Raw genomic sequence first — 16,093 nt, forward strand, 5'->3', positions numbered from 1 at the left:
TAGAAGCTTGTGGTCTAGACAACAAATAGTTCTCTAGCCAGTTGAAGGTTTATTGACGGTTTCACTTTCTACCATTTCAGTTTTCCACCACTACATAGAACGTTCCAGAAATGAACAGTTCATAAGTTTAAGTTGCATGCCATTCTGAGCAATGTGATGAAATCTTGTTCTGTCTTTATCTATCCTGCCCAGGGTAGGAGTCATTTTTATGTCTAGTGTATCATAGTACATGTGCTATCATTCTGTGTATCATAGTACATGTGCTATCATTCTGTGTACCATAGTACATGTGCTATCATTCTGTGTACCATAGTACATGTGCTATCATTCTGTGTACCATAGTACATGTGCTCTCATTCTGTGTACCATAGTACATGTGCTATCATTCTGTGTACCATAGTACATGTGCTCTCATTCTGTGTACCATAGTACATGTGCTATCATTCTGTGTACCATAGTACATGTGCTCTCATTCTGTGTACCATAGTACATGTGCTATCATTCTGTGTACCATAGTACATGTGCTCTCATTCTGTGTACCATAGTACATGTGCTTTCATTCTGTGTACCATAATACATGTGCTCTCATTCTGTGTACCATAGTACATGTGCTCTCATTCTGTGTACCATAGTACATGTGCTCTCATTCTGTGTACCATAGTACATGTGCTATCATTCTGTGTACCATAGTACATGTGCTCTCATTCTGTGTACCATAGTACATGTGCTATCATTCTGTGTACCATAGTACATGTGCTCTCATTCTGTGTACCATAGTACATGTGCTCTCATTCTGTGTACCATAGTACATGTGCTATCATTTTGTGTACCATAGTACATGTGCTATCATTTTGTGTTTCACTTGGTAGCCACCTCCGTGATGGGGATGAATGGTAGTGTTGAAGTTCCTGTAGGTAAGCACATTTTGTTTTACAGCAATGTTCCCAAAGTGATATGATTCAGATGAGCCAAAGAGAGACAATACCTCACATCATCACAAGAAAAAGGACGAGTTAACTGCAGTCTGATACTCAGGGAAGTCATGTTTATAAAGCCTTTATTACATTCCACTATTATAATTGTTTTATTTCATTATTACTGTTATTAATATCTTCTCTGTCAAACTATTTAAATTAAGCTTTGTCATGATTTCAGACATCCCCAAGAGGTCTCCAACCAGATCCCCCATGGGTACAGGGGACTGCTCTCTTTCTTTCTGTCTTTTTATCTTTCATCGACCTTTCTGTCTACTTATCATCTCATTGATTTTGATACACTGACCTGGAATTTTGACTTTTATATTTACACAAATGTGGTGTGTACGTGTGTGTGTGTTTGTGCGCGCATGTGTAAGTTTGTTTCTGCCTATGTGGTGTATGTATGTAGGGGTGTGTGTACGTAGGCATGTGTGTGTGTGTGTTGTGGAATGATCTTTTTGTACACTGTGAAGAAATGTCACTTGGATTAGGATTGGTCTAATAAAAAGCTAAACGTTCACGAGCTAGGCAGGATTTTGGTGGCAGAGAGGACACTGGGAAGAAGGTAGACAGAGTTGGTATCGGACACAGAGGAAACAGACATGTGAGAAAAGAGGTAGAAGTCACAAGTCATGTGACACACATATATGAATAAAATGTGTTAATTAAAGTTATAAGAGCTAGTTAGAAACAAGCCTAAGCTCTTGGCTGAGCTTTAATAATTAATAAGAAATGTCCATGTCATTTGTTTGGGAGCAGGCTGGCAGGACAGAGAAAGACTAGCAACAAATGGTTTTCCCATTTCCACATAGAGCCTGAAAAAAAACTTTAAAAAAAAATAGGGCCTGGCTTCCCTGGGCACAGAGTTCCTCTCTCAGGGAATGAGGAGTGGGGCAGAGCCAGCTGCCAAAGCTGCAGCTGAGGTCCTAACCATACCACCTAGCAGTGTAAAGGCTCATGCGGTCAGAAAAGGGTAGAGATATGCAGTAAAGACAGATGCAGACAGGATAAACCTCTACCTAGGTTCCAGTGTGTTTAACAAGCTACACGGGCTTTTTAAAAAATATATAGACAATCATAAAAAATTAAAGTCATTAAAGCGAGAAGTAAAGTAAAAAAAAAAAAAAAACCAGATAGAGATGGAAAATACACAGGGAGTTTGGATCCTGTGTTGCTCTATTGAACTTACATTGTTTGAATGCTGAGAAGCAAATGACAGTTGCTGGGAGACTTGGGATTGTAGAAGGGATTGCTGAATTAAACCAGTCTAGGTACTTCGGGAATGCCTTGACTTTAAAATGGAAACCAGTTTTGTGGAAGAGGTTGAGCTTTTGTTTCCACCGGAAATGAAAGGCTGCCATGTCCTTGCAGGTTAATAAAGACCAGATGTGACTGGGAAAAACCCCTGAAAATCCTGGCTGCAGACATAAAGAAATAAACCTAGAAAAGCTACAAGACAGGTGACATATATTTTACCTGCCCAAACAGAAAAGAACATTTTTGGCTGGCTTGTGTACAGCACATACTCCATGGTTGTATTAATACAGATATGTATGTTACCCTGAAAGTTTATGTGTTTTCAGAACCAAGGGCTGAGACACTGATGAAAAAGTGTGGCCCAGAATGTGAAAAAAAAAAATGCAACCAGAAGAGCCTCAAGATTGCTGTCTAAGCTGTTCCGGTCTCACAGACTGTTCTAGCCAGGACTTGATCATTATCCTAATTTTTTCACGGTTTCCCAAAGATGATAGTTCTCCCAGACAACAGGAATCAGCCCAGAGAACACAATGTCCACATTCCCAAAAGATGTGGTGGGTGGTTTTTGGTTGTTCAATGAGTAATGAATGCTTGTCATAATTTAGGAGAGTTGGTTACAGATTGTTATTGGTAATAGTCAGGAAAAAAGCTGAACAAAGGAGATTAGGTTCAGGAAACTTGAAAGAAAAATGGAGAGCTATAGAAATGATAAAAGAGTAGATTATTGAATCTACTTTTAAGCTAAAAATGCAGCTACTAGTCTTAAATATTTTGCATTGTTGTAGATTTGTGTATATTGATACAAATTTAAGCTTATTTTTGATATAGTATAACAAAAATAAGCTTATATTTTGTTAAAGTTATAATAAAAATATAACTTTGTATATATAAGTATATATTTATATATGTTTCTACTTATACATGTTTCATATATATGTTTCTACTCTTTTCAAAAGTATTTTTGTATGTTGATACAAATTTAAGGTTATTTTTGTTAGAACATACTGTACATATGTTCTTACTCTTATTTATGTTATTTTACCTACGCAGCTCATTTAACAATGGAATGTAAATTTCTAGTCCTTGAAAGCTACTATTACAAACTGTTTAAGATAATTAAGAAATGTAGGTTAGTAGTTAGGCCTCTATAAGAATCAAACTTGTTGTCATATTAGGTATGTTTTCAAAGTCAAACAGATATATTTTAGATAGACAGTTGGTCTTCAAATACTTTCCAAGATCTATAAACTATGGCATTGAAGATGTTTTAATAACATAAGGCTTTTCATGGCAATGAAACATGTCTGCTCCTGACAGCACCAATCTACTTCAAAGATGATGATGGGCATCAACGAACCTCCATATGGAGTTTGCTTTCTTTGTGGGAAAAGTTAGTCAGTGGGTAAGAAACTGCTCTTGCCTTGACTGCTAACGGTATGCTGTACTAATTGAATAAGCAGGACACAAAAGAAAGAGATTGTCAAACTTTGCCAAGACAAGTTAGTACAGTCCTTCAAAATCCCTGCTTCATAAAAATGTCTGCGAAACATTCTACAGGACACACAATAAGTGACGAATTTTCCCAAAACAAGTCAGAACAGACCTTCAAAATTCATGCTTCATAGAAAAGTCTGACAGATTTTCTGCAGGATACATAGGAAAGTGACTGCTAAACTTTGCCAAAGCAAAGTTCTTCAAAATTCTTGATTCATAAAAATGTCTTTCAGATAATCTAGGCCTGTAGGCCAAAGATTATGCCCAAATATGGTAGAGGAATCATGTATGACTGTCCAGGCAGCCAGCTGTTTCTGTCATTTCTTTTAGTTTTGGAATTTGCTCTACACTTTCTGTTTACTCAGGTAATGCTATAGCCTTCTGGGGTCTTTGAGGGAATTGAAGAATAGGTAGTTACAGTAGGTTTTTTTTTTTTTTTTGGTAGAAGGTAAACTACGTATAGAACTTTGGATTCATCAAGATAAAATAAATAATGGTATTTTCTTCAAATTTGCCAAAACAAATGGACTGAACATTGTAAACTTAATTCTTATCTGATAATTGCTCTTATTGTATAGTTTTACTGTGTTAGATTTAAAAACCTTTCCTTATTATTTAAATGTGGAAATGTTGTGGAATAATCTTTTTGTTCAATATGAAGAAATGTCACTTGAATTGATTTAATAAAAAAGCTTAATGTCCAATAGCTAGGCAGGATTTTGGAGGCCAAAAGGATCCGGGAAAGATGGGTGGAGTCACCATCTGATCAGAGGGAACAGACATGTGAAAAAAGAGGTAAAAGCCATAAGTCAAGAAAGAACACACAGATGAGTAAAAATGGGTTCATTTTAGTTATAAGAGCTAGTTAGAAATAAACCTGAACTATTAACCAAACTTTTGTAATTAATGAGAAGTCTCCATGCCATTTATGTAGGAGCTGGCTGGTGAGAAAGAGAAAGAGTAGTAGTGTGTGTGTGTGTGTGTGTGTGTGTGTAGGGTGTGTGTTGACTTCAGATGACAATGTGTAGGAGAAAGACAGGTTCTGTCCTTCCATGATGAGGGTCCTAGGGATCTAAGTCTGTCAGGCTTGGTGACATCCTTGGTGACATGCTTGGGGACACTTGCATAACTCTTTGAGTCATGTCAGTGGTCTAAGATTTTTAAGAATATAAATTTTGTTTCTTTTAAAAAGTGAGCTCTGACCCTGTTGAATGTAGATTTTTGCAGGGCAGCTCATTGGAACCTGAGAACCGACCTCTGCCTTCAACTCTTGTGGGTGCTTTGTGTTTCTTGGGATGTGTGAGTTCTTACCCTTGTCTGATTACTCCCCGGCCCTAACCCATGAGCACACAGATGCTACGGGTCTAGGTATGTAGGCATTTGGGTTTCTCATCTCCTTGTGAGAAGAAGAGTCAGTCCCTCTTCTAGAAAGGAATGGAATTACCCAAGAACAAAACTAATGGACAAAAGAGAAATTAGATCTGCTAATCTTGTCCTGCTTCCATCTGGCCTAATGGCTAGTTACCACTCCACAGGTGTGTGGCATTTACTCAGCATGGTTCTTTGTTCCTGTGGCCCATAACACATATGCCTTACAGGCCTTTACTTAGAGCCTGAGTGTGCAGTGTCACGAGTTGGCACAACTATGTTGATAATGTGCTGCTCTGTGAAGTGTTTTTCCCATCATGGGTCAGCTTCTCATCCATTTCTATATTTTATAGAAAGATGTGAGTCATGGAGTTGTTATCAGTGGAGTTGCTGATCAGCGTGTGTACAACCTTGCGAATCTTTTAAGATATCCACGCGTGAGCTCAGTGTTCATATACATTGCTTCAAAACCCCCGAAAGCCGATGATTTGAGTGAGGAGAGTGCTTTGTGCAATCGCTGCCAGAGAAACGGGTTAAAAACAATTACCTGCAGTAATGCTGCTCGTCAGCTTCCTTGGGTATTTGCTTCTATGGTTATTGTCTAAACCTGTGTTGCTCTTCAAAAGTTTAACTTGTTAGACTCACAAAGTTCATTCTTCACCTTCTCAATATTCAAAAACTCAGACAGCTGGCCCCGAAGGCACCACATGCAATCCAGCTCCTTAGGAGGCTAAACAGATTCAAGGCCGGCCTGGATTGTAGAGAGAAGATTGAGACAGCCTGTGAAATTTAGCAAGACAGCGTCTTCAAACAAAACAAACAAACAAACAAACAACAACAAAAACGACAGAGAAAGTGTGAAGCTGTTGTTCAGCCGCAGAACACTCGCACCAGGTTCAGACACGAAATCTGCTAAATTATGCCAGGCGGTGGTGGCGCACGCCTTTAATCCCAGCACTCGGGAGGCAGAGGCAGGCGGATCTCTGTGAGTTCGAGGCCAGCCTGGTCTACAAGAGCTAGTTCCAGGACAGGAACCAAAACCTACGGAGAAACCTTGTCTCGAAAAATTTAAAAAAAAAAAAAAAAAAAAAAAAAAAGAATTCTGTTCAATTAAAACCTAGGTGTGAGCAGGAGGTGTTTTCCTAAGTCAAAAAATACAAAAAGTCTTTAAGCGGAGCTTGTAAATATCATGCCCACTTTCAGACCTTACTTTTGTGTATGGGTAATCGACAAGCCCCAAGAACAATGTCTTATCTATAGCTTCTCTATCGTGATGTCGTGTGAACTGGACTGATTTCAGATTAATTACGTGTCTTATGAATGAAGTAGGATTAGGGTGTGTGACTTTCAGGGGTCAAAAACCCATTCCACATGAAAGGAGTAATGAATACGTGGGGGAGTATTTATTACCTTTTACAAATAGCTAGGTAAAGCTGTTCATTTTTAGAGAAACCAAATCATCTTTTTTCCTGGTTAAGAAAAAATACCGAGAACTAGTACGACCATCCTCATTTTAGAAATTTAAAAAAAAAAATTAATGCGCTGAGGTGACTGGTGCAAGGCTGGGAACGGGGGCTTAAGGCAATCCTGGCTTCCAGTGCATGCTTCATCACTTTAAGGCTCTACTGCCCCCTTTAAAATTGATGAAGAAAAGAGACCTGCAGCAAGCCTCCGGAAGGACAGCCTTTGAATAAAGAGTTTTGCGGGGTGAAGTTGAAGCAACCCTTTCCTAGCCCTCCCAGCATTGGTGACTGGAAGTCCGGTATGTCATGTTTTACTCCTACGCGGGAGTTTGGGCAGGCTCCAGATCAGAGGAACCTTCCCAAGGACTCGCACTCTGCGCTCCTGGTGAAAGATCCAAGGGCGAAGAATTTTGCAATCAACTAACTGGACAAAGAAAGACTGTTTTATTGAAGACCCTCTGCCATCCTCTGCTTCCCTTCTGAGAGACAGCTTTTGGCGGTCGACCTCGGAGACAGAATCCGCACGATTCCATCAACACCTGTTAAGGGCTTGCTGCTCCCGGGCCACCAGGCTCTGGACTTGGTTTACGGTTCCACGACCCCCATTTACCGCAGCTCCTGCGCCCGCTCTGGCCGGGCGTGCTGGCTGTTTGTCCTTGGGATCCATCTCCTGCGAGGGACCAGCTCTCTGCCTTCCCTCCTACACCGCGAAACTCGCAGCCCAGAGTTGGATTTCCCGGGGTGTGGAGGTAGGTGCTGAGCGTCTCTCCAGATTGACTCCCGCAAGCTTATTTGTCTGTCCCTTGTTCAGGAGCGGGGACCGCAGCTCCCTCCTTGCAGCGGGGCTCCCTCCTGCCGCTGACTTTCCTCTGCAGATTTGATGAACTCCTAAGTGGAGTGAGGGTAGCTGCGGCTGGGAGTGGTGGCCACGTGCGATGGGGAGCTGTGCTGCCTAGGGTAGGGTAAAGATGCGCGCGGGCTACGGGGGGGGGGGGGGGGGGGCGGACCTTCTCCCCGCGTCCCTGGCCACGAAAACTTATCGGGCTCACTCCCCCCTGCAAGGCCATCGCTCCGCAACCCCGGTACCTGTGTCCTTTCCTTTCAGGGTAGGGTTCGCCTCCACCTCCATCTCCCACCCTCTTCTCTCCCCGCCCCCTTCTACCTCGGGCTCTGTACCTCGCAGTGCGGGGTCCCAGATTGAGTGGCAACAGAGGTCCAGGGGTAAGTCCGGCAGCTACAGCATTGTAGTGGCTCACTCAGCCGGCCGCTCCTGTTCCTGCTTGCCTGCTCACGCTGTCCCACACAGAACCGGACCTGCTTTGGGAGCCTCCCAGGGCTATCAACCGGTTGGCTGCACACTGCTGGCTTCCTCCTTCCTCAGCTCAGCTTAACCGCAAGGGACGACGCAGTAAGTTCAAACTCCAGTTCTTCTGAGATCACGAAGGGGTCCTGTCCAGGGAATGGGGCATAGTGCTTCTAAGGAGCCTTTCAGCCCTCTCCGAGTTTAGGCGGAACACGGATTCTAGTGGCGTTAGGACCACTCTTGTTTTCTTCTTTTGCTAGAATTTTTTCTTTTATACTGAAGGTTCTTGGATGTTCCTTGATCAAACACTACGGTCTGAGTCAGTAAGATAGGATTCTGCTACCTCTTTAAGAAAAAAAAAATCAAGCACCTTCTAAAGGGCAAGGTCATGTTGGGTTTTCCAAACCTGTTCAAAAGGAGACATTTAATTAGACTTCCATTCATTTCCATTAGATGGGATCAGCCATTAGGAGAAACCTATGGTGCTGTGGCAGGGGGTGACACGAACATTTAAATACCTTTCTTAGTCGGGACCAGTCATTACGATGCCGGGGGGGGGGGGGGGGGAGCAGGAGACAGCCCTGCTGTCATAGAAAGGAAGAACAGACACAGGAAGAGAAGCCTTCAGACGTTCATACGATGAGTCAGCCCGTGCATGTAGCGTGGTTGAAGTCCCATTTCCCCTCACAGAAGGGCTAGCAGGTGTGTAGCATAGTGTTTTGGGTTCTTCCCTGGGAAAACATCCCTGGAAGAGGTGCATGTTAGGATGCTAAGCTTTTGCGCACCTGGAGTGATTCTGTTGCAGAAATAACTTGCAAACCCACAGATTTCAACATGTAGTCAAAGCATGAGTAGTTAGTTCTCCGACTCATTATAGCACCTTGAGCCTCAGAAGAAGAAAATATATCATCTCCTCTTCTAAGGAATTGGCTTCGGGTGCACCTGTTCAAGAAGACAGCACTATTCATAGTTTAGAGTGTCTTGAATAACCTGAATGCTTCATTTTGTCTTATTTCAAGGAAAGGCTCTTCCGCTGTCTGCTTCTAGCTGGAGGCAGGAGCATCGCACGTGGTGGTATCCTCTTGCGCTCTTTTCTCTTCTACTTTTCCAGAAGCGCCGTTGTGAATGATAGATTCTGTGTTCAGGTAGCACTTCTCCCAGCCCAAGGCGAGTACTGTGCCTAAGCACAGCTCATAGTGTCCACATGCTAATAGCGTGTCGATCGATAGCCATTCCTGCAGAGGAGCTATAAATAAAGGGACTTAGAAGTGAAGAAAATAGGGCTGAAAAGAAGGAAATAGCCAATAAATCCAATATGCTCTTCTTGCCGGTGCCTTTAAAGCTGGTGCTTACACTCAGTCCCACCTGTACGAGCGTCGAACTGCAACTCTTGGAGTACAGCTCACCTCCTGTTGATATGTGGGGTCTGGGTCTCTGCCCTCTACAGAGTCAGGGCTCTTAGTCCGAGGGAAACGGTACAGTCTATCAAACAGGCCAGGATTTCAATGCCGTGTTTCCAGAATTAATAGTGGGTCTGCTATCCTTGGAATGTTCTGTTTGAAATGTATATTGACCTATGTAGAAAGCACCAGTATAGCGAACACAAGTACACAGAAAGCTTCCAGTAACATAGGAGCTAATGAGGACGTGTGTGTGAGAGAGAGAGAGAGAGAGAGAGAGAGAGAGAGAGAGAGAGAGAGAGAGAGAGAGAGGTGTTTGTGTGTGTGGTAGTAGTAGTAGGGGAAGAGAGAAATAGATATAAGCACTTGGGAAAAGTTGCTAAGTGGATTATACCGACAGGCCATTTAAAAGGTTGTAATCAAGAACTGAATTAAGAGGGTCTTAGGTCAGACTTCTTACAGAAGCAAGTACCCGATTAAGAACAAGAAGCCACATATGAGGCTTCTGTGACCCAGAATAAATCCTGTGTCTTTATGTTCAGTAAAGAACGGAATTGAAACTGTATTTTGTATTAAGCAGGTGGTACTAGTTATTAGTAAAATTGTATTCTTTTTTTATATTTATATTGGTTTTGTCCAATTACTGAGTGTCTTTAATGTACTAGGTGGTGCACCTCAAGATTAAACCACAGATCATGAAGTTTCAGGTTTTGTCTTCAAAGACATTGCTGTCCTAGGTTGGACCAACTGTAGCAGTCACGGTGTGGTCTGTGTTGTGGGCAGGAGAATGAGCCTTTTGGCTAACCAGATTCACCACAGGGAGGGCAGAGAGGCAGGGGAAGCCCGCGTGTTCTAGATTTGGTAGCCATTCAGTATGAGAGAGCAGCAGATGTCTATTGGGATGTCCAGAGAGCTCAGGACAGTGCCTCTGCAATGACACCATCCAGCCTTGAATGTCATACTAAGGAGCTGAGCCTTATTTTAATGGGAGAACAAATTAAAGCGTGCTTTGAGCTGATCATGAAACAAACAAAGAAAAAAATTCATCCGGGGATGTAGAAGAGAAGAATCTGCAGAGATTTGGTTATGTAAGTGTTGGGAGATGAACACTGAAAGTTAGGTCTGTCTGGGGATTGCAAGAACAGTGCCTTCTACTGCCTTAAACCGAAGGGACACAGAGAAGAGACAGTGTGAGCAAGACCCAAGAAACAGGCCCCCACAGGAAACAGTCTCACTGGGTCCTAGTGTGGAAACCAGGGCTGTAGAAGAGCTGCTGAGGAGCTACCCAGAACACAGAGGGAGTAAGGAGCAAGGGTCTGTGCCTTCCTCCCTCCTACTTTTTATTCATGCAGTTTTCTTTTTAAAACTACTTATGTGTGCATATGACAGATATGTGTAGGGTGTGTTTATATGATGAGTGTAAGGTACGTATTATGTGTGTGTATGTATGTTCGTATGTATAAGTGTGAGTGAGTGCAGGTGTGGTGTGTGTGTAGGGTATGTATGTGTGTAGGGTGTGTGTGGATGATGTGTATGTATTGGATGTATTATATGTATGTATGTATGTATGTGTGTGTGTGTGTTTGTATGTGCATAGGTGAAGGTCCTCACTTTCCACCTTGACTCCTTTTGAGGCAGGGTCTCTTGTTCACAACTACATCCACCAGGATTCCTGACCCACGAGCTTCTGGGAATTCTCTTGTCTCCATCTCCCACCTTGAAGAAGAGCTGGCACTAGAGATGTGCATTAAGCAGCCAGCTCTAATGGGCTCTCTTCGTATCTCCAAACTTGCGTGGCAAGCTCTTGATTCACTGAGCCAGCTCTGCTCATGCCTCCTGCTTTAATTACCCATGAGTTCCTCCCACTGGTTCAACCCATCCAGAATCCTGATAATTTGCCATTCAGTCTTACAGAACGAGACAAAGGCAGAGAAGATGGGAAGAGGAGTGGAAACACACAGGGCCAACCAACATTGTTTGTGAGCTCAGTAAACAGGATTCATCTACCAATGGTAGGAGATTATGCTATTAAGATTAATAAAAAAAAATTAGTAAAAGGTCTTCGGAGTTAATAGCAGAGGCCTTTTGTGATTGTGTATATATTCAAAAGTATTACCACTGAGGTATTGAATCTGAGTGTTTTTATACACTTAACAATGAATTTGTAGTAAAACCAGATGTGTTATTTTAAGCAATCAAGTGGAAGTATTACCCTCTGTCTTAACACCCAGCGGGATTCTCCATCAGGATACGGGTTTGCAAGGGCTTGTTGAATGCATGTCCCAGTAAATGTCAGAGTCAGCATGGTGAATTGGGCATGATTTTACCTGTTAAGTTCATGAATCAATGAATGAAAGCAACCAGAAAAATAGAAGGAAAATTAGAAATAAGATGCATGGCTATAAGGATAATTACAGTTAGAAACTGGACCAAACAAAACCGGTGAGGTAGACATGGTGATAGCGGATGTGTGGGAGAGAGAGGTAGAGACCAGATGGGGGCGTCTTTAAAGCATGAGGGGGGTGGGCTTAAGGAGACAAGGAAACCTGGAATTCTTATCTCAGTTTTAACCCTTAAGGTTTAATTAATTAATGTATTAAATGCAGCAGATCACACAAGCAGGGGAATTCTGGGGTGTAGTGTAGGAGGAAAAGAATGGCACCCCAAACTTCTCTACGTAGAAGTGTCAGGGCCCAGACTTGGGTGCATTTTTGATGCAGTACTTTTGTAGGATGCTGCTCTATGTTGTGTGGAGAGTTACTTTCAGACCCTGAAACCAAACAACAGATCTGCACAGAATTCCATTTTAAACAGCAGGTGGCCCAGAAAACAAAACAAAACAAAACAACAAACAAAACCCAAACACACTGTGCTTTTCATAATGCTAGTACTGGGGAGGGGAAGAAGTCGGACCTGCAAGTCTCTTTGGTCAGAAGGACGAGTCTATTTGGCAAATTCCAGGCCGGTAAGAAGTCCTTTCTCAGAAAACATGGATGGCACCAGAGAAACAATACCTGGATGGCTTCTTACCCAAGGGGCAGAGAAGAAGAAGGTTACAAGTATCACTTTCCCCCATCCCCACACATATATGAGGGGCAGGCACATACGCACACGTGAAGGAAAAGGTGGCTATGTAGGAGTCCACTCATTTCGCCTCATTTTATTTTCCCAAAGTTCAGGCACTCAGCACAGGGAAATCTTTTGTCCCTTTTCTATCCTGTGTACTGGTGTATACTTGTCAGTTTCAAACAGCTAAGGCGGTGAGACTTTCCTTTGCGTTAATTTGTTGACTTCATAGCAATTGTAAAATTGATAAATTTTATTGCATCCATTTTGCATGAAAATGGAATCTGTTTGCTTTCGTTCCTTGTGGAATTGGTTTCCTCCTATAGAAAAATACGTTCTTACCATGACCGTAATGATTTAAGACCTAGTTCCACCAATCCACGGTTGTGAACCGACTCATGTAGAGGGCTTGCTTTATCGAGCTGTTTCATGGTCTGCAGTGTTAGCGTCAGACCACAGTTTTCTGGAGGAGCTCGGCCTCTAGGATGGCTGCCTGTCTCACTCATGCTTTCCTTCCTTGTTTTTATTGTAGAGTCTTGTGTGATTTGGAGGCCAAGAGAAACGGAAGTGGTGCTGAAGATGGGCCCCATAGGTGCAGAGGCAGAGGAGAACCAGACCGTAGAAGCCAAGGTGGAGCCCTATGGGCCAGGGCACACCACTCCTAGAGGTGAGCTGTCCCCAGATCCCCAGCCGGAGCTCATAGACAGCACCAAGCTGGTCGAGGTCCAGGTGGTCCTCATATTGGCCTATTGCTCCATCATCTTGCTGGGCGTAATTGGCAACTCCTTGGTCATCCACGTGGTGATCAAATTCAAGACGATGCGCACGGTGACCAACTTTTTCATCGCCAATCTGGCTGTGGCAGATCTTTTGGTGAATACCCTTTGCCTGCCGTTCACTCTGACCTATACCCTAATGGGGGAGTGGAGAATGGGGCCAGTCCTCTGCCACGTGGTGCCCTACGCTCAGGGTCTGGCAGTGCAAGTGTCCACGATAACTTTGACAGTCATTGCCCTCGACCGCCACCGCTGCATTGTGTACCATCTGGAGAGCAAGATCTCCAAGCGAATCAGCTTCCTGATTATTGGTCTGGCCTGGGGCATCAGCGCCCTGCTGGCGAGTCCCCTGGCCATCTTCCGGGAGTACTCACTGATTGAGATCATTCCCGACTTTGAGATTGTGGCCTGTACTGAGAAGTGGCCCGGGGAGGAGAAGAGTATCTACGGCACCGTCTACAGTCTTTCCACCTTACTGATCCTGTATGTTCTGCCTCTGGGCATCATATCTTTCTCCTACGCCCGTATCTGGAGTAAGCTGAAGAATCATGTCAGCCCGGGAGCTGCAAGCGACCATTACCATCAGCGAAGGCACAAAACAACCAAAATGCTGGTGTGTGTGGTTGTGGTGTTTGCCGTCAGCTGGCTGCCGCTCCACGCCTTCCAACTTGCTGTGGACATTGACAGCCACGTCCTGGACCTGAAGGAGTACAAACTCATCTTCACGGTGTTCCACATTATCGCCATGTGCTCCACCTTCGCCAACCCTCTTCTCTACGGCTGGATGAACAGCAACTACAGAAAGGCGTTCCTCTCCGCCTTCCGGTGTGAGCAGAGGCTGGATGCCATCCACTCGGAGGTGTCTATGACCTTCAAGGCTAAAAAGAACCTGCAAGTCAAAAAGAACAACGGCCCCACTGACTCTTTTTCAGAGGCTACCAATGTCTAAGGAGACAGGCACTGAAGCGCATGGAAGCATTGTGACCAGAGCTGCCGATCTGGCTACAGGGAAGGTTTTCTGACCAGTGCATGCCGACCTCCCATAGTACTGACTAAAAAGCATGGGCAGTCTCGTTCCTGGAAACCTGGCCGGCAGAGCTGAGGTGAAAACGGTTTGATGACCGCCGCTTAGGTGGTAGGGAAACGCTTTCGGCTGTTTTTCCGGAGTAAAGGAAACCTAAGCAAGGACTTGGTGCCAGTCTGGCTGAAAAGAGAGGTAGGTGTTAATCCTGGAGCACAGGCGGGTCTGCGCTGGGGATGCTGTGGACTGCACTGTTCCCTCATCACTTGGTGAGAAGCTGCTGAAGAAACTCAGATTTCCGTGGGGAGCCATAGGCTCTCTGCTACGGTGTTTCGGTTTTATTGTCCTTCCAAAGAAGAAACCCAAATGAGAACTGGTATAGGCGAACAAGGCTCGTAACTACCAGGATGACTTCAAGGTAACTTCCAGCGAATGAGCAAATTTGCTATGCGATTAATATTTTGGCAACGATGGGAAAATCCTTATATACTCAGAGAGCAATTAACTGTTATTAAAATCAAATGTACAAGTGTTGAAAGATTTTTTTTTTAATTCAGGATCAAAATCTAAAGTTATTAGATTTAAAAGAAATGTAAACCGTTGTTTGATCTCTTGTTTTATGTAGCTACTGTTCAGATAGCAGACCTGCAACCCAGTCCTTTTGCTCCTTGCCGGTTGCTAAGTCCTTTAGCCTGCACAGCTCCTGTTTACCATTCCTGCAGGGGAGCAAAGGTTTCACTAAAAATTAAATCCGACTGGGAAATGATTTTTGAAACAATTTGAGTTTAGTTGTAAGCAATTCCTCTCCACACACAGACAGCTCTAATATTTTTACAGACACTGCCGGATTATGTGCTTTGGAGTGCGCATCTTCAACAGACCTGTCTGTGCTAAGTGAATACAATTTCATTAAAGTTGACCCATTTGGCAAGAAATCTCAAAAAACTGAGTTCCTTCCACTTTGCAAATGTTTGGCTTTAAACAAATTTTCACATAAGTTTTCTATTTTCAATATGAATGTATTTTGGGGTAACATAAATATGTATACAAAATAGAAGTGTATCTATCTATGAACAGTGAAACATCAGAAGTTTTCATTTAATGATTTTATAAATTTAACTTTTATTTCAGTAGTACCCAACCAAAGATGATTAAGACTCTATTTTGTTCACATAGGAAAAACCAGAAAATGAGATGTTAACTAGTCGCACTTGCCTGGATGCTAGTTTCAAGGTAGGCGTATTTTTGTAAATATGACAGCATTTGCGAGAATATTCCTTATATTTTAGAAATATTCAACATAGTCTTATACTTAGTTATGATATAAATGTTATGTATATATTTAAAATTCAGACTATGGCTGTTATCAGATTCCTTTCAGGGTAGAAATAAAGGCTTGGTTTGGAAATGAACTGTACTTTTAGAATACTAAAAAGGGACAAACAGAAGGAAAAATATGTCTAAGGCAGACGGAGAAGTCAATGACACGCACTGCCTTCTGAAGTGTGTCACGTAACTCTAAAACGGGCTTTGTCTGTTGAACTCTGCCCTGTCCTCTGCAGAAATACGATGTGAAAATGCTTTGTGGAGTTTTTATGCCCCTTGCAGAATTTGTACCCTGTACAAACCCTGTGTTACTTTGACTCCTCTTGTGACAGTAAATCGCTGGAATCCACCTGATGATTCAATTGACATATTTATGATTGAGTTCCTATGTTAAAATCTTTTAAAAAGTATCTTTTATGTAGTGATTTTAATGTTAAAATAAAAAGAATTCGGGAAATTGTGTAGACTTTCTATGTAGCTCTTCTACTTTTTGGCTGAAATCAAGTCCCTGGCTAACCTGTGAGCACACTGTGAGTGCCCTGTGAGTGCGTGTCCTGTGGGTGAGTGTCCTGTGTGTGATTGCCCTGTGAGTGTCTGTGAGTGAGCCCCCGCGAGAGTGTAGGTGAGTGAGCACCCGCGAGA

At 43.1% G+C, this 16,093-nt stretch overlaps 1 protein-coding gene across 2 annotated transcripts; it reads left to right on the forward strand.

Annotated features, from left to right (window-relative positions):
• The first annotated feature begins 7,012 nt into the window (after positions 1-7,012).
• Positions 7,013-15,825, forward strand: Npy2r (neuropeptide Y receptor Y2). 2 transcript variants are annotated; one of them, XM_057757089.1, is made up of 2 exons: positions 7,013-7,308; positions 12,861-15,825. In XM_057757089.1, the coding sequence occupies exon 2, from the start codon at positions 12,908-12,910 to the stop codon at positions 14,051-14,053; it is 1,146 nt and encodes a 381-aa protein (XP_057613072.1). In that variant the 5' UTR covers positions 7,013-7,308; positions 12,861-12,907; the 3' UTR covers positions 14,054-15,825. The 2 variants fall into 2 exon arrangements, with proteins under 2 accessions (XP_057613072.1, XP_057613070.1); XM_057757087.1 differs by lacking the exon at positions 7,013-7,308 and adding an exon at positions 11,175-11,274.
• The last annotated feature ends 268 nt before the right edge of the window (positions 15,826-16,093 follow it).

This window comes from Chionomys nivalis, chromosome 24, assembly GCF_950005125.1.
Source record: "Chionomys nivalis chromosome 24, mChiNiv1.1, whole genome shotgun sequence".
Lineage (NCBI taxonomy): Eukaryota > Metazoa > Chordata > Mammalia > Rodentia > Cricetidae > Chionomys > Chionomys nivalis.

Excerpts from the sequence above, each read along its gene's own strand:
- Npy2r (XM_057757089.1), top strand. The coding sequence starts at position 12,908 with ATGGGCCCCATAGGTGCAGAGGCAGAGGAGAACCAGACCGTAGAAGCC.